Raw genomic sequence first — 19,456 nt, forward strand, 5'->3', positions numbered from 1 at the left:
GGTTGGTGTAGATCTGTGACATAGATTTGACATTATTATCTAGGGGTTAAATATGATCAATGCACCATGAGTCACAATGTTCACTGAGCAGTAGCCCTGTACTGTAGCTGCAGCAGAGGACAAAGAACACCACCATACATAGTGTTAGAATTGGCCCTAATATGAGTCTATATCCAAGCACAATAACTGTAGTAACTTATCGAGACACAAGAGAGCGCCTCTGGACTTTATCAAACATGAAATGTCCTGCTGCTGTGGAGATAATGAGGTGAGATCAGGCTGACTGATAATGTAGTGAGTCAGTGAGCAGAATACCAATGAGTATGCTGATGAGGGAGAAAAACATGACTCTGAGTGGAACATGAAAATGAAACGAAACACTGAGATGTTGAGAGGCAGTCTGGTGCGCTCAGCTGTGATGCCACGGTCACACAAATTCCAAACAACCAGCTGATTGTTCCAAGTCGAGGATGATAGATGTGGAAGTGCGGAAATATGTAAACACACTTGACCAGACATGCAGTGGAAGATTTAATATGGGAATATGCTGATGTAATTCTTGGCCTTGCATCAATCACCTGATTGCTGTTCCCATTAAAAACAAGGCTCACATGGGAAAAACATATTTTCCTTAAATTTACTCTCAAAGGTTGCAGTGCATCTGATTTACATTTCAGTTTCTTATTCCTACATCCTGTTTGAATTATGCAAACAGACCTGAGCAGATTCAAACTTGTCCAGGTTATAATAATAATGGTGAATAATATGATGAACAATAATAACGCAGGTTTATGAGGTGAATTCAAAGGAGTTATAAACAGCCAACTTCATCTCTATTCAGATTCAAAAATAAGTCTCACATGTGAGAGATTGTGGTCTTTCTGTTTTTGATTTGTGCTCATCTCCCTGAACCTGGACTGAATTTTTAGCTTTGTAAATTGTCTCCATGTGACGAGTGTCTGCCGACACCACTGTTCTCAATTTGCACTAAATATATGCAGTCAGAAGCGACTTGTTTCATGGATAAATGGCCTTTTATGTCCTCCTGAGGCATCTGGTTAGTCTTTCTGGACCACAGGGGGCAGTAGACCACATCACAACTATCAAAATGAGTGCATTTCAAAATAAAAGTCAGTCTATGGATGACCTCTGAGTGACATAGTCCTTGGCCTGAACATCAATAACAAATTAATACAAATAAAAAAACACAAAACTATGATTCAGTTCAGATTTATTGTGCAAACATAATTTATTTTAGTTAGGTTTCCCCAGATTTTAATTAGAGGCTTTTTCCCATCAGTCAAACATCTGCTAAAATCAAACCAAAGTTATGTACCATAGAAAGACTCAATAAAAATCCACATAACCACGAGTCGGACGGTACAGTACTCCTTTTTATTTATCTGGCAAAATAATAAAAAGGCAAGCATTTGGAAAGAGTCAAAGTTAACAGTCAGGAAATACAAAAATATAGATAAAACAATTCTAACAGCTGTTTTGATTTATTTCCTCTTTCTCTCTCCAAATGGAAAAAAACTATATTTCTTTGGATCAACATATAATAATATGGACCGTATGCTTATAAGACATCTTTTACACAGGATTCACAAATCCATGTTCAGCCCCATCATGCAACCTCCAGCTACGCATCAGATCATGTAATCCATCCAGTAATGTCCTTTCATCAGGTGGTAAATCAACCCCCCCTCACATTTATTTCTAATAGATACCTGAACATTATTCCCTAATGCACAAAGATGGACCTACCCTCCCTCCCACTTCCCCCCCAGAATCCCTCCAGTCTCTCTCTGGTGGAAAAGATCACAGTAACACCTCCTCACGGTGCGTCAGGAAGCCTGGAGATTCACAGCTTGATGGAGGATGATGCTGTTCATGCTTTTCGTTGGACTTTTTTGTCTGGAGAGTCCTAAACATGATTCAAAGCGCTGACATCTCTAGGCTGCTACCCTCTCCTCTAATCCTGCTGGACTATCCCACGTTTGGACGGGGGCACCAGGTGATCAGGCAGCGTGGGCGGCAGCTCGTGGCCCTCCAGTTTCACCTTGATGAGGTGGTTGGCGAGGGCGAACTCTTCGTCATCGAGGAGGCCGTCTTTATCCACGTCAGCCAGCTTCCAGATCTTTCCCAGCACCGTGTTGGGCAGCTTGGACTTCAGCATCTCCTTCTTGGCTGCAGCACCAGACACTTTGCCGTTGATGGGAGAGAGGGTGTAGAAGATCTCATCATACGTAGGCTTGTCGCGACCCACCACCCACTCCAGCTCATCAATGCCTTCGCTGGCACCCTCTCCATAGCCATGACCAAAGGGACCACTCATGGTTCCCTCAAAGGCTCCACCCTTCACGGTCTGGCTAGGCATGGCAGCCTCTTCCTGGCGAACCATGGCCATAAGACGGGCGATATCGTTGGCTAGCATGTCTTCCACCGCCTCCAGCAGTTTGGGCTTCAGCACGGCGAACTTGGAGAAGTCTTGGCCATTCAGCAGCTCCTGAAGGGATGGGGGGGGGGGGGGGTTGAGAGAAAACAGGAATTGGTGATAGAAATAGATCAGTCTTCAGTAGCTACCAACAGGACTAGCATACAAGAAGCAGGATTTCCTGACAAACCAGGAAAAATAAATCTCATCCCCGTCCTGGCCCATCCAGGAGGGCAAGGACAGGAAAGAAGGGCAAAGATGTGAAGAGAGTAAAGGTTAGAAGGTCATTCTACTCTGAACCAAACACTTTATACAACATGACAAAAATAGAGTCGAAGTTGTTACTTCATCAGATCTGTATCTCTGGATAGTACGTCTGGATTTATCCTTATCTCACCTGCATCTTGGCCAGGTTGGGAAAGTCTCCAGGTGAGATTTGGTGCTCCTTCTCGATCTTATGGTAAATCTCTCCCAGGTTGGCTATCAGCTCCTTCTTCTTGGAGTCCTTTCCAAACACACTGGGCATCTCCTTTTTCAGAGAGCTGATAATGTAGGCCTGCACCTGGTCACCATAGAAAAACAGACATAATTTATTTTAACTGTAACTAGTTAATTGAACTTTTTGTGGAAAATTCTTACCAGATTATTATTATTCAACGCAGAGTACTTTCATATATGTCTTAAAACATTTCTGGAGGGGATTCTTAAAATTAGGGATTTACTCAGTATAAATACAGACTGGTAGCAACAACAAATAATCTTTCTTCAATTCTTGTGTGTTACAAGGTTACTGGTGTGTCAGATTGCTGTACTCTTCAGACACACTTTTGTTCTCACTTCTGCCTGTGGCTGCTTTAGAAACTAAATACTACCCATGTTGAATATGACAGGACTTTTTTGAGTAATCCTCCTCGTGGGGCTGGAGGACAGGTGGTGAGAAGAATGAGAACAAAGAGTGAAAATAAAATGTGTTGATGCAGTTTTTTTAAATCAGGGGGTTTTTAGCCATGCAAGCAGCATGGTTCCTGGTATGACAATGACCGTCAGTCCACCACCTTGGCCTTCAACAGCTATCAGATGGATTGCTATGACATTTTGTACAGACATTCATGAGCCCCCCTCAGGATGAATTATTTCATTTTGGTCTCTTGACATTTCACCTAGTGCCATCATTAGGTCAAAATGTTAATTTTTCAGTTACTTTAAAAAACTAATGTCATTCCCATCAGCCTCAGCTGTACTTTGTGTTTAATGCTAATAAGAAAATGTTAGTATGCTAAACATCTTAAAATGCCAAACATGTCAAACATTACATCTGCTAACTGTCAGCATGTTAACATTGTCACTGTGAGCATGTTAGCATGCTGATGTTAGCCATTAGCTCAAAGCATCACTGTACTTCACAGAGCTGGTAGACTGACCTTGGCGAGGCGTGCGCGTTTGATGAGGTCATTGAGTTTGCGTAGTGCTGCATTACGTGGCAACGACTGGATGTCCAAGAACAGATCCTGCTCCTCTGCCTCAAACAACTTCCTGTTGTCTGGGACCAGCAGAGGCTGCGCCCAGAACGACCCAATGTACACACGCACAACCTGGAATAAAGTTTGCCCAAGTTAATCTCCATTAATCTTCATTGTCCCTCTGGTTACACTTTACTGACCACACCCACATCAGAGCAAATTCTTGCACAGGTCAGATACATGACAGTGTAATCTGGCTAAAATGTTTAAATAAGCACTAAATATGCCCAAAAAAGTACAAACATGATGTGCAGACAACATGATACAGGACTGTGATGTCGAAAGGGAAGTGTATTGTGTTTTATATCATATAGAGAGGCTTCACGGTACAATGCACCCTCAAAGTCAATGAATAATTGTCTACATGATCCAAAGGTTTCTCTGGGATCGGTTTATGAATATGGCCCTGGATCAAACATTAACTAAACAGTCAGGGAAAAATCAAGACAAGTTGGGTCACATGATATCAGGCAGGACATAGGATCTGAAATAGAAGATATTAAAATTGCCTTTCACTTTCATTACATTCACACATTTAAGAGTTTTTGTCTTGACTATGACTTTTGTTACAACAACAGGCTAAAAACACTGGCTGGAATGACGATTCGATTACATGTCCTTGAAGAAGAAAAAAAGGTCATCTGACCTCTGTCCAGACCTGCCTAAGATGGCCACATTTTCCCTCAAAACATTAACAGACTGTGACCGTTCTGAGTATATCTAACAACCTGCCATTACCAGCTTAAGAAGGGAAGTTCTGGCAGCCAGTGTGGGAAATAAACACATGCTCGGATTTATTTAAATAGACAATGGATAAAACAAAAGCACAAGTGTGAAAAACAAATGATTTTTACCTCAGGTGTGTTGATGATTTTGCCCAGAGACCACATCAGTGCTCCATAAACCCTCATCAGCTGCTGAGTGCTGATCTGGTCCGCCTTGTTCAGCACCACACGCATTTTGTCCTCATGGTTCTTGAGAGCGCGGATCACCTCAGAGAATTCGTCAGAGATGTCCAGTTTGTGGGCGTCGAACAGGAGGATGATGCGGTCCACGCGCTCTGCAAACCACTCGAGCACTGCGGCAAAGTCGTAACCTGGAGAGAGACAAGTGGAGGAGACCGGCTGTTAAAAGTTGGGGTCTGTACATGTGTTGTTGTTCCTTCTAATAACTTCACATAATGCCTGGTTATTGCCTTTTCTTACAGTTGATTTGACGACTTTCCCCAGGCTGAAGTGACTGAGACACGGTCAGAATTACATGAGGCTTGAATGTATTTAGGCTGGAAACAACAGTCTGACATTAGTGACATTTCTAAACACTGAGGTAACAGCAATGCAAAGCTCCTTCTTGTATCTATTTACTTCACAAAAATATCTATATTCAGAGTTATACTGGATGGGGACAGGGCTTATGCAGAAATGTGTAAGAGATACTCTGCACTGCTTCATTTTCTGTATTCTACTGCCATTTATAATCCTCATACATATGGTATGTATATGTTTAAGTTTAGCTGCCACAACGTAGAGTGACCGGGCCTTTTATTTACTTCAGCAGCAGAGGGAACCAGGCCTTTATTTCTAATTTCCCCTGTTTTCCAGTGAATGCTAACTCAAAACGTCCTCTGTTAACTTGTTGTCTTGATGCTGCTTAACATCAATCAGAAGTAGGGCAAAGAAAAAAAACTATTAGAAATAACTGTAGTGTGAAAACACTATTTCTAGAAACTGAGAGCAGCGGAGTGGTGATTATAACATGACTCTGTTGCACTGATGGAATTAGTGCTATGGACGTGTGCATTATACTATATTCACCATGTGAGCTGTTGCAGTAGGCTACAGGTAATTTCACTCCCTCAATGTTTTGTTGTTTGTTTGTTTTTGTTACCTTTATTAGCTGCTCATACCTCCAAAATAATTAAAACAACCAAGTACATACATTAAGCAAAAATTTAAATATGATTTGTATTTTAGTTCAATATTCAAAAAACAAAAAGGGTTGTCAAAGTGTCTATGATAAAAAATGAGAAAACCTTTGACAAAATAACTGAAAATACTAGCTCATTAGGACATGTTACACATTTTTTTAAACGAGGATGGACATGCAGTGGAAGTGGGTCCAAGTAAAGAAACAGTGTCATGCAAAAAAATTAGAAAGCTATTGACAAAAATCTGGAAAGCTCATGTCAATATGAAAAGATCTCTCGCATTTTCCACTGAATGCTGTGCTTACAAATAGTCTGTGTGGAGAAATACAGAGGCCAACTGGACAAAGATCTCAATGGCTCCAATTGGTCAATAAATGCATGTTGGACAAGGTTTAATTGTGGCTTGTATTTTCATATTCCAAGTCATGTTGATCCAATAATGTTTAGATAAGGGTTTTGAAGAGGCAGAGCTTTTAGCCTTGGTTACCGATTAACTAGCTTTATTGAGACAGCAGGAGAGACGCATTTGGAGGTAAAGATCAGTTGAACCAGAGTCCCTTTGCACGGTCTGACTCATAAATCTACAGCATGTATTAGCCTCAAAAAAGAAATGACCTCTATCATGGACAGTGATGTGTGTTATAAACAACAAGCTTGCCAGTCATGAAAGACAAAAAGGGAAGCAAGAGAACAAACATTTGAGACAGAGGGCAAATACAAGTGTTAAGTAAAATACTATGCTATGCAGTGTCAGTAATGACGATAACACCAAAAAGTGATGAGCCTGACATGGGTTAACCTATAAACAGATTTCTATCCCTGCCTGAGTATCGAAACGTAATGTACTGCTCACTTCCTTTGGGTATTTGAGACACAAGGGGGCTAACTCAAATTACATTAAACAGGACTTTTTCCTGGACTTTCCTTTGGAGGAGCTGTGCAGGAAGTGAGGAAGAGAGAATTATGTTTTTGATTAGAGTCTGTGTGTCATCTGATCAGAGAAGAATGCAGTTGCTCTAAAAGTTCATCTCGGCTGCCGCACAATCAACGCCAGATCTGCTGCACATGCATTCCAACATGGCTGTCTTTTGTCTGTGTCTGAACACGTGAATACAAAACAGAGACTGAGAGGTACGATTAATATACACAGAGAGAGACAAATTGAGACAGAGATATAGATAGATGGGAGAGGGAGACAGAGAGAGGCGTAGAAAAGAAAGGAGAGGAAGAGAAAGAGAAAGAGAAAGACGGGGTGAGTAAAAGTGAAAGTAAGGGAAAAACAGAAATGTAATAAGAGATGGACATAGGGGATGGACAAAGAAAAACACTAGCAAAAAAGGAATGTGTGACTGTGCTCATGACATGTAAGTGTAGAGGGATAAAAGGGGAATATTTTAAGTCTGAAATCCCCGTGGGACCCAGCCGAGGACATCTGCTCATTCTCTCTTAAGTCTGTTTTTAACACACGTGTCAGGGAATCAGGCAGAAAGACAGCTGCTCAAGCCTAGACTTAGACTCATAACACATAGCATCAACAACTGCTATGTCTCTAACATATGCATAGACATGCTATGATACACCCAGACACTCATGACAAATTTGGACAGGCCTAAAAATGATGTGCCAAGTAAAGGCCCTCTTGCAATAGGATCACACCAGCTGTGACGCCCATCAGCACGTTGACGTTCTGACCCATGAGTACTCAGTAGTTATTACTACATTATAACATGAGTGCTCAGAATTCATGGGTCGGACCACACCTGATACCACACACACACACATATATATATATATATATATATATATATATATGTGTTTGGCTATGATATTTGACAAGCACAACTTTTGTAAGCAGATTACATCACTGAGGGAAAACCTGAAATAATAGTGTAACTTCCTGTAGATTGGTACAAGCCTAACATCTGCCTACTACTAGTACTGAGACAAACACATGCCCGTCACACCTCAGCTGCACAATCCAATCAGTCCTGTTTATATATGACACAGTCAGTACAGTATGTCTTTGAGTACTGTATTGTATCTGTATTTATACAGAAACAGAGCAGAGGATAACGTGTGAGTGAGTGTGTGTGTAAGCTTGAAAAAAAAGGAATAAACATATGTGTGTTTGAGGGTAAGAATGTATAAGTATGTATATACGGAAACAAAACTGTCTGAGGAATGAGGCATCAGATTTCATCTGCTCCTCAGACGGGGTCACCTCGACATGTGCCAGTCTTTTCATTCATACTGTACACATGCACGCGCACACACATACATATGCACACATACACACCTACTTCCTTTGGTTAGGGTTACACCTCTGTGTTTACAGTCGCTTGTTTGGCCTTTTCAGTCTCTCCGACAACCATCATGCTTTTCTCATGTTTCTCATGCTTCTTATTAGGACTGACACTATCAATTAATTTCATTTCAGCTCTCTGTGCAACACAGGCAGTGGTGGTGGTGAGAGGGAGAGGGGGGGGGGGGGGGGGGGGGGGGTCTTGGGAAACTCTATGCTATGTTTGCCATTTTACTCCATTTCCTTTCTCCTGAGTACACAAAAACTCCACTGTTTGTAAGTGTGCTTCCTCTTTAAGGGGCTGAAATCAGGTAGAAAAGCAGAAGCTGTCTTGAGATGTACTGTTATTTCTGCTTGCTTTCTGTAGGATCATCAAAAGTAAAGGGAAAACTGTGCATGTGGCAATTCTGAAGTGACCCTGCAGGTCAACAGCGTTGTTGGACCACAGGGGGAAATGGATAAAAATATGAATTGATTTATTTCCACAGAGAACAGGGAAATGACTCAGATATAAAGTGATAAATGACACAGCACAGGACAAACAGAGGGTGCACATAATGACAGAAAACAGCTATACAGAGGAAGTGTTTATTTATTTACTGGTGTTAATTCAGCCCTTTTTAAAATAAACCTGGCTACAGTACGATCTGAAAACTAAAAGAAAAACAAAAAAGAGGGAAGGATATGAATGACGATGGTGCCCTAGAAAACCACAGGTACAGAGACAGGAAATGAACTTCAAAGTGTCCTGTGTCCCCTCCTTACTTCTGTCAAGCTGTGAAGGCTTCTATCAGATTGACATGACCTGGTTGGTTGGGCCTGAGGGCCTTAAATATGGGTTTGACAGCACTATGAGAGAGACTAGGGTTGACTTTGCAGAGCACATACCAAAAAGAAATACCAGAGAGAGGCTCAGGGAAAGGAAGAGTATGCAGGTTGTTTAAGCATGTTTCCTCTTCTATTTAAACTTGTGACTTCCTGTGAGGTTATTTTGCATGTGTGTGTGCAAGGCTTTCTGATTAGAGTATTTCAGGGTTTCTGAGCAGAGAGGGTGTGGCTTTATTTAACAGTAGTAGTGCTAAAGAATAGGTCAGTGAGAGAATGGGTAAAGTGACGGTGTATGTGTGTGAAGCAGACCTCTGCTTATCCTCTGTTTCTCCCCAGACAGGATTCCAGGAGTATCGATGATACTGATGCTCTCCAGGACGGGGTTTGGCATCTGGGCACACATGAACCTGTTGAGAAAACAGAAAGAAAACCGGTTGGTTGAAAGTGTTTATAAATAGGCATGGCACTAAACAGACATTATTCTACTGCTTTTCAGAAACAACTTCCTTGCTCTGGGGCCCTGATATTAGCGGAATACCCTTACTGGAAAAGCTAAGCAGGTAAAACATGGAACTGAGTAAATATGGGTTCAGAGTGCAGCTACTATCACATTTTCAGAAATCCTTTCATTTAAAAATTGTTCATGTTGACAGAATAATTTGATTTTTGCAAATAAATTCTGAAAAAGAATGAATTTTTACTGTCTGCAGTTAGATTTAACTAAAGTTGAAACAATTTGTTATTTAATCAATCAATCAATTAGTCAAACAGCTGACAATTTAACAGGCAACACTTTTGATAATTTAATTAATCGTTTAAGTGCATTATCAAGCAACAATGCCAGATATTTCACATTATAGTGAATTGATCAAAAAAATCTAACTGAGGACATCACCTCGGTCTTAAAGATGTCACCTTGGGAAATTATTATGGACCTTTTTTTCTCTTCTCTGATGTGTTATGCACCAAACCATAAATTAAACTAATTGTGAGTTGCAGCGCTAGTTTGCACTTAATTGTTCTTCCTAAGAGATCAGAAGAATACATGATGATATAGTCATTTTCCTAACAGTGGGGGCAGTATTAACTGTATGAGGCCTCCATTGATGTAAGAATGTAAGGGAAACACCGGGGGAATACTTAACAATTTATGAATTGTACGCATGAGTCATTCCCAATGCAACATTATTCACTACACAATAGGCTCTTTTATGCTGGGACACTGGGATTTAAACTTTCAAGTGGCAGTTTCACTTTCCAACTGAAATCATACACACAGACAAACACAGACAGATAAACACACTGTAAAGCACGAGAGAGGATGAGTGATTTTGAATAAACCCACGGTGTCCCATTCAGAACAAAGAAGGGGATTGTTAAGTGACCCCACAGCTCAGAGTACTACTTCTCGCTCTGTTGCCCTTTGAGTCAATCTGAACCGATACTCACAACATGAGCTCAGAGGCACCAGGTCATAAGACCGGGAGAAACGTGCTTTTACATTCCTGCTGCAACCGCACTAAGGCCAGACACACCACAGACCTTAACAGAGGTCTCACACCACTCGCAGAGGGGGAAAATGGAAAAATCTGAGGACAATGAACAAGTAAAAAAAAAATGAAAGCAGTGCCTCTTGCATGGAGATCCTATGTATGGTATTACAATACAATAATAGTGAGTGCCAAAGATAACAAACATGCAGTTTTTTCCCCTCCCTCTCATAGCTGATGGAGTATGATATCCAGTTGGAATCTTGGCTCAGGTTTTCCATTTATCTATCCCAACATTTTCCACACAGTAGGAAAAAATGCTCCGATGAACTTGAGCAGGAATTCTTAGAAACAGGGCAGGACCCTACCAGGCACGGGGGCCCGAGAACTTGAAAATATCTGCGTGCTTGGATGTTTGATTATGTCTCGAGAGAGTGAGACACCCATCCTCTCTGAGGCCACAGACCTAGGTTACTTTTCAAAATCAGACCTGTCCAGTCATACTGGAAGTCTGGTTCCAGCTTATAACAGAAGGTCTTCCTCTCCTGCTCCACCTCCTGATCTATGACCTTCCCCCACATCGTAACCTCAGCTTCCCGTAGAGAAGAGGAAACGGGGTGGCTGTCACTAGCACTTGGGATTTGGACAGGGAGGTCACAACAGTGTTGGTTTTTCTACGTTTGCGTCCTCTAAAATTCAGTTGTTTGTGTGTGTGAAAAAATGATCTATATATTATATATATTTATATCTACACGTTTCCTCGTGTATTTGTTATGTGCTGTGTAAGGCTGTGCATATGTCAGCCCCTATCTCAGCAAAGTGCAGAGTCAGTGTCCTGGAATAACAGGCCATGAGCAGGACAGGACGGAGCAGGACAGTGTGGGCCGGGGAGGGCCAGTGCGGAACTTAAACTTTGCTGACTCTGGTTTTACTGACTAATGGCATACAGAGAGAGCACAAACACACTGGGGCCCTCTGACTGCAGTGGCATTTTAACTAGAAGGGAACAAGAGCTAAAAAATACGCAGGTCTATCAGGAGGTGGAAAAGAAGTATTAAATTACTTTTACAGACACACATGGTACAAAATCACTGCACAAGAGCCGCTACAGAATACAAATAATGGATAAATTGGCAAGCTAGTTGAGTACACCAGTCTTTACCTTTTTGCTTTGTCCAAGAACAAACTGTAGGTGTGAGAATCCCATGACTGATTTGTGTTTACTCTCTTCATAAATAACTGGTTATACTGAGGATAAGCCCTATCTGAGCCTGGCAGTTAAGGGATAATCTGCAGGTTGAATGACTATAGTTAAAGAACTACAGAGTGGAGCTGCCATCATGGTCTCCACCTCAAATCCATCAATTAACAATCTGACCCGTGATATTCACTATCTACTTTTATGAGTAAAAATACATGTAACCAGCCATCAGCTGAAGGCCAATCCAAATACTTTTGGCCTCATGGGTGGAAAATTGGCCCAGTCTGAGCCAAAAACAGCCCAGTTCCAAATGTCTGTCTGGATCTTGTTCTTGACAAAAATGTTATCAACTGTTGGCCCACTCCATGATACATCCCATCACAACTGAATTCTGCATTAGGCCTACACATACACAGAGCTGTTCAAGCAGGTCATGCACCTGTGACTGCCATACACACATATCCTGTTATGTACGATCATGTGAACTTTCCCTAAGCCAATGGATGACCACCCAAGCCTCAATATGCCTCTGAGACAAAGATGCAGAATGAATTCAAAGGGAACCACAAGTCCCATGATACCACAATACTGAGTCTAACAGTTTGATAAATGATGCTGTGATGGACGGTAGTCTTTGTTTATATACAATCTTATCTGGTTTCCCCTCAAGTCTATAATCAACTCAAGTGCAGTGAATTGTGGCCTATGAAGTGTCACAACCCTGGCCACACACACACACACACACACACACACACACACACACACACACACACACACACACACACACACACACCGTTAAGCGTTATCTGAAATGCATTACTTCACTTTTCTGGGTCTGACTCTCATGATGTTGTTTGGCAGAAGTGTGAACTAATGCAAGATAAAGCAAACACTTCACATAATTGAGGGAAATGATTTCAATGGATAATGGGAAAAAGGCCTCACTGAGGAAGCATCAATCTGAGTGTTTGTACTAATAAAGAACAGGGCTACATGACCCACTTGATAATCTGAAGCTAATAACAGATTAAGATCATTACGGTCTACAAGTTAGTCATTTATCTCTTTGTATTATTTGTCCATCTGTTTTCCTGGCTACTCCTGTGCTGGGTGACACCACCCTGGCTACCGGGAAGAGAAGGATATATACCCATCACATCCACCAGGAAGTGACACCTTCAACAATCGGATGGTAGCCATCTCCTGTCATCACAAATCCACACACGCAATAGACTGGATTAAGATGTTCTAGCTTTCACCAAGCAACTGACACTGACTCATAGCACCTTGCCTGTGCAGTCTCACCTTGTATGTTGACTTGGTAGGAGCTGATTTCATGTACTATGTGAAACACTATGCAGTCTTTCCGCTGTCCTTCATGGCCCCTTTTCTCTCTATTACATTTGCTTTTTTTCAGTTTCTCTTCTGTTTTATATACTGCTATTATATCTTTTTTTCAGATGTTTTCCATTGCTGTCTTGCATTAATTGGTGAAAGCCCCACCTGAGTAATACTTCTGAGTCATCTGAGTTTTTGCCAGGGGAACAATTCTACCTCTGACTTTTCAGGGTGAATAACAGACCTGAGTGCGCCCTCTGTGATTCATAAAACCTTGGGAAGTTTCCTCAGAATCTATAGGTCATCAGGAATGTGGATCAAACTCCAATGTCTTGTCACTATAACCTAACTGTAACCATGGTAAAACACTGGCTGACTCAAATTAACAATACTTTAAGAAGATAGACTGTAACTCCAAAACCTTTAACCCTTTGTGATAAGATTTCATAAGACACACTCACCGGTAGTGAAATAAGGGAGTTGGCTCTCAGTTTCTACTGATGTGGTAACATTTATATGACCAGCAGGTACTCAACTTATGGCACCAACATCCGAGGACAGGACAAGGTCAGCTTGCTACCTAGCAACATCACTTACAAGTATTTGTATGTTCAAGGGGCAATACTGTGACACTGGGACAACACCGTCTGTCACGAGTGGCTCTGCCAGGTGCTTTTAGCATAGGAAGAAGTGCATGAAAAAGGGCAAGGTGCCATGTTAACTGGCAGGATTTGGTTCAAAGTGAAAGGTAAAGGGCGAATGGCATAAGGTGCTGGGAAAGCACCTTACTGCCCTTTGGTTTTCTATACACAGACTGGCTCTTCCACCTTGCTATTGACACTAAACACTCGCATTCTCTCAGGATGATGAAAGAGGGAAAACTCTCACACACACTTGGCTCAGCTGGGAAGATTGTGTAATGGCACAGTGCTACCTTGAAAAAGTGTGCTACATGTAAGGACTTGTAGGCAGGTCATTTAAACCATGGGTGATCTGTTGTTATGACACGTTTGTTAACACACAGCTGTTGATATGAAGCATGACATTGACATGACATATCCCTTCCATTCACATATTAGGCAAATAATTGTTGGGCTCTTACTGCCCAGTTCCTATTATCCTAATGTATTACAATTTTCACATTGCTCAGTGTAAGCTCTTTAATGTGCTCTGTGGACTTGGCACTAGCTTTACCTGTTGAGGAATGCGTTGCCAAAGGCGTTGAGTTTTCGGAAGGGCTTCTTGGGGTCGACAACCAGAGCATTACCCGGTACCACCCCCTCCTGTTCACCGTGCATCACCGCGATGAAAGAGTCTGTGGTCGGCTCGGGGCCAATCCGCATACCGGGGAAGTCCTGCTCCATGAGGTGCCGGATGAAAGTGGTCTTCCCGGTGGAGTACTGACCCACCAGGAGGACCATGGGCTTATTGTCGAAGTCGGCATCTTCGAGCGCAGGGGAGTGGAAGTCGTGGAATCGATACGTGTCCTCCAGTGGGAACAGTTTGGTCCGGTAAAGCCTCCGCAGCCCCTCCGACACGTTCTGAAATAGCTCGGGGTCCTTCTTCAAGTTTTTTCTGAACATGATTACTGATTTTTTGCCCTTAATTGACACAGCTGTGTCAGTCTCCCCTTAAATAATTATCTAGCTTAGTGGTGCGGATCACTCACACCGTCAAGTGAGTAGCTGCCTGCTGGAATGAAGCAACGGCTGGGCGAGGTCTTGGAAGTTTTTTGTCCCCACCCTCCTCTTCGTTAGCTAGCCACACACTCAGCCAGTCATTCAGGGAGGACTCCCTCTTCAACTGACGTTGGCTCACCTAAGACAGCAAGCCACACTCCAACATAAATATCTAGCTCTAGGTGGCGAGATATAGTCTAATGCTGCACTTTTATGACTGCAATACCGTCACAACTCCTCTTAGCTGTTGGCTAACTCTTCTAGCGACCGGCTGTCAGTTGGTGAACCCCACCAAGGAAGGAGAGTGGCACACGGATACCGGAAACACTCACATATATTTCACAGTAAAAGCCTCAAGGACGCAATCCACTCCAGACTCCAATATACACTAATATAGTAGTGAATGTTTACGTCCCAACTTTCCACAATTTATCAGTCTTTAATTTATTTATGATATTTCCTCACATTAAAAGGGACAAAATGATAGACTTATTTTGAGTGTTGTTTGTATCTTCCACAATAATATTGGGTATTTTTCATAGTTGTTGATGTGCATTTTTCTGTTTTGAGCCTAAGAAAAATTTATAGCCGCCTCTGATGCCCTCTTTTGATTTGTGGGTATCAACAGAATTATGCAAATTAATTGATCTCTTGTGTAGTAGCCTACTATAATTAATTCATTGCTAGTCTCAACCGAAACATTTTACATTTACATTTATTCCTTTGGCAGATGCTTTTATCCAAAGCAAAGTGGGACATCACTTAAGCTTCAGAGCAGTAGGAGACCTTGGCGCAAGTACAAAGTACAACAGCCTCTCACTAATACTCTCTTCTACATTGAAATCGAAGAGGTTAATTTGAACCTGTCTTTTGTAAGGACTTTTAATCTTTAGAAAGGTTTATAGTTTACAATCAGCAGAGTATTTCATACATGCCAGTAACTTTTTACCATTAACACACAAGGGTTTCTTTCATGTGTTTTTTTTTTTTTTTTTTTTACATAATTAATAGGCCTACTATGTATTTCTCAGTCTGGGTGAAGAGTATTTTTCACATGATTCACATTTCTCAGAGTCAGTTTCTGTGGAATTTAGATTTTTAGTCTGACTCTGATCTGTTCTCTCCTCACATCATTTTACTTGCAACACTGAAACTAGTACATGTAAGCTCATGTGGGTCGGGCACCTCAGGGTACAAGACACTTGAACAAAAATATTCATTCATTCAGTCAAAGTCGCCTTTACAATCACATGAAGTTTTGATTTTGGTTTTAATTTCAGATAGCTATATCAAATTGTGCACACACACACACACACACACACACACACACACACACACACACACACACACACACACACACACACACACACACACTTGATATATTCATAAGAAAGGTGTCCTTTAATGTTCTGTTTGTGTTTTCTCTGTACAAACAGTATAATAAAGAACCAGAGAGACAGTTATACAGGATTTACAGGATTTGCTTTATTTTATCTTAAAGACCAACCTGCAGAGAAAAAAGAATTAACACAAAACTGAACAGAAAAACAACCATTGGAAGGTGTTGCTGTATACAAGCCATTAACATTTGAAAGTCAGATGTGTCCACTGTAAGTTACAGAGTCGCAGCAGTGTTTCGATGACAAGAGGTGTCTCTCCACAGATAACAGCAGCTCCACTGGAAGCCAGAGTTTTTCCATATGGAGATGCTGTTACAGCTGGTGAGACCCACAGAAACAACACAGCTGACAGCACTGGTAGAAAGTTCTAGTATTCATTTCACCACAGGACTGAGGTTACTTCAAGTGCTTGGGAATATTTGTGGGGTTTGATTGTGATCATCCAGATGTGATTATCTTCATTTGACAACTACAATGCAGATTAAACATGATGTGTGTGAATTGTTCACATCCCCAGCAGAGGCCAGAATCGTATTGTTTCCATACTACTTAAACTGGTAGATGCCAACAATGGCTCAAAGATAAATGTTTCATAACCCTACATACTTAACCTACATGGCACCAGTGTCATAAAAGTTTACCACAAATGAAATAATGCTGCCCTCTTTTGGTCGGGCCTTGCTGACTACACAAATTCAAATCATTTTACTGCAGATTTTATATCTGAGTCCTCATGTGATAATACAACCCACACCTAATAAATGGTTAGTAAGATATCATCCACTGCAGCCTTCAGACTCCTGATCTTGGTTTTTACTGCTTCTGCGGTTACATGTTACCCTTTTGACTCCAATAAAATCAATGTCAATTACTCGGTGAAAGTGTGCTATGAGTCAAGAGGGAGTGCCATCCCATCAAAATAATTTTAACCCCTTTGTCCATTAAAATTAATCTTTTACACATAGGTACTGATATGGCTTTGAAGACAAGAAGTAAACAGCAGCACGCATCATTTCCTTGTGTACACCTCATCCCCTTAGTTTCCCATAATCTCTCTTAACTTATCCTGACTGAGCTTTGACCCTTAACTCTCTCCCTCTGTACAAAACAGAGCCATAAAGCAATTTAAGCTAAAGAGACCTTCACCCCTATTGTCTCCTTCAACTTTGCCCATTTTTTTTTTTTTTACCAGATAATTCCACTGAAAGTGCATTTAGAGACTTTATCATGAATCTCTGGGCTTGAGAAGAAAGTGACATATTATATAAAAGACTTTGTGCTGAAGGGTTCACTCAATACTTGTAGATATCTTCACACTCACCATTTTCACAGGATCAGACTGGCTTCGAGTCAAAATCTACAACGATTACCTTTTATATCCTGAACACATTATATTTCAGTCAACTTTAGATCCCCTTTCAAAAACAGCCATAATGGTTTACGGAGATACAACAGGTGCAGAGATTTTGAGGCTGAAGATGCTCTGTTACTGAAATGAAATATGAAAAGTGGATTTTAGCCCCATTCACAGCTGTGCAAATTAGTTGCATTCATCCAACAACCTAGTTTATAGAAGGAACACGTTTGTTGCCAGCCAACCAATAACGCAATCAGGAAGCATTTGAAACTCATTTCAGTTTACACTCATTTCATAAATTTCCTCAAGGGCCATTTTCTATCTCCGTTTATAGCCATTCAGTTCATTTCAAATTTGGCGGCAAAATTGTTCAAAGGATGATCTGTGATTGAAGTTTTACTGACCAAAGAATATGAATGTACTCTCAAAGACTCTAACAGAGGGGATGTACAGTAAATATCTAATCAATACGCAATACAAAACTCTTAGTTTAAATGAAAACTATATATGTCCCATAGGCTACAAATTAATTGTAAAGTGACTAAACTGTTTCTTTGATTACTAATTTCCAGTTAATTAGCCACATTAAGATGCAAATATAAAAGTTTATACTCACCAAGTAAAAACTGCACACAAGACTCATTTCAGTTCTGAGAGAGATGTAGAAAATGGGGAGAAAAAGAAATGAAAGTGTGAGGAAAAACAAGTCAAACAATTAAAGGATAAAATTAGAGAGAAAAAATTAGTGGAAAACCTTTAAAAGAGAAAAGAAGTAAGGCAGAAGTGAGCAGACAGAGACACAAGTCTGTCCCTAAGTAATGGTAGGCTCGTGAATGAGGGCTGCTTAAGACTGTGTGGGGGAAGAGAGAAAAAAAAATTAATCATTACACTTACTGTAAATATGTAACAGACCCAACCTGACCATAAAACTCAACAAACTGCATTCTGCTCAAACACCCACAGGCACATGATGATGGGATACAATCATACAAGATGGAGAGTAGCCAATCAGAGACACCATTCAGCCTCAAACCTCTTCAAATCAGCCCCCTCACACTTCGACCTCTTCATTCAGTCTTTTAGTGCTTCCTTCCTCTGCTGTTACATGGTTCAAAAACTTATACAGATATGTGGGGCAGATTATAATTAATTGATTAAATATCTAAATGGAGAAAGAATCAATCACTGATGATGCACCAGAGAAGCATAAGTCAAAAACTAGTTAATTTTCTTTCTTTCTTTCGTTCTTTCGAGTAAACAAAGAACCTGTTGAACTTGTTTTACATTGTTGAAATATGTTTAATTTGCAAACAGTTTAGAATAAATGTAGGCTACCTCAAAATATGATGTAAATTAAAATGAAGACATTGCCTTTTTGTCATAGCAGAAGTTGCATTTGAGCCAGCAGCATAATTTTAACTTTCTTTTGCATTTGTCATTATTCTGTTGTGTAACACATATAGAGAAACATACATCTCCACATTTCATCACAGTCAGGTATTTCATTTTCATGGAAAAGATTCACCTGAAGACAAGAATTCCTGCAAAGTGGGTCCTCAGACAATGACTTTTCTTTCTTTGTAACTGACTTGCATGTATCTTTCACCAAAGTTTGGCAACTTTTATAATAATTCATTCATTCATTCATTTTCTACCGCTTATCCTCTAGTAGGGTCGCGGGGGGGTTGGAGCCTATCCCAGCATCCTTTCGGGCGAGAGGCGGGGGAAAACCCTGGACAGGTCGCCAGTCCATCGCAGGGCACACAGAGACAAACAACCATTCACTCTCACATTCATACCTATGGTCAATTTGGAGTAACCAATCAGCCTAGTCCCCTGTATAATAATAGTTTTGTGAATAAATTATTACTTATTTAGCACCTGTTGGTCACACCGAGAAAACACATTAATGTGTCAAGATCTAAAACAGGAGACCTAAATATTAGTGAGAAGGAAACTGAAAGAGATCAGTTCAAC

General features: G+C 40.9%; 1 protein-coding gene across 1 annotated transcript; it reads right to left on the reverse strand.

Annotated features, from left to right (window-relative positions):
- Nucleotides 1-1,376: 1,376 nt before the first annotated feature.
- LOC111232380 (EH domain-containing protein 1-like) lies at nucleotides 1,377-15,016 on the reverse strand. Its single transcript, XM_022759873.1, has 6 exons — nucleotides 14,238-15,016; nucleotides 9,324-9,421; nucleotides 4,812-5,053; nucleotides 3,859-4,029; nucleotides 2,835-2,999; nucleotides 1,377-2,509 (listed from the first exon to the last, which is right to left on the reverse strand). The coding sequence occupies exons 1-6, from the start codon at nucleotides 14,624-14,626 to the stop codon at nucleotides 1,976-1,978; spliced, it is 1,599 nt and encodes a 532-aa protein (XP_022615594.1). The 5' UTR covers nucleotides 14,627-15,016; the 3' UTR covers nucleotides 1,377-1,975.
- Nucleotides 15,017-19,456: the final 4,440 nt, after the last annotated feature.

This window comes from Seriola dumerili, unplaced genomic scaffold, assembly GCF_002260705.1.
Source record: "Seriola dumerili isolate Sdu_G_001 unplaced genomic scaffold, Sdu_1.0 BDQW01000331.1, whole genome shotgun sequence".
In the NCBI taxonomy this organism is placed as follows: Eukaryota; Metazoa; Chordata; class Actinopteri; order Carangiformes; family Carangidae; genus Seriola; species Seriola dumerili.

Bases quoted from the DNA above. Each gene is read 5' to 3' on its own strand.
- LOC111232380 (XM_022759873.1), bottom strand. From the start codon at position 14,626: ATGTTCAGAAAAAACTTGAAGAAGGACCCCGAGCTATTTCAGAACGTG. The intron at 9,422-14,237 runs GTAAAGCTAGTG...TTTTCTCAACAG, and splicing joins GGCAACGCATTCCTCAACAG to GTTCATGTGTGCCCAGATGC. The intron at 3,000-3,858 runs GTCAGTCTACCA...TATGGTGACCAG, and splicing joins AACGCGCACGCCTCGCCAAG to GTGCAGGCCTACATTATCAG.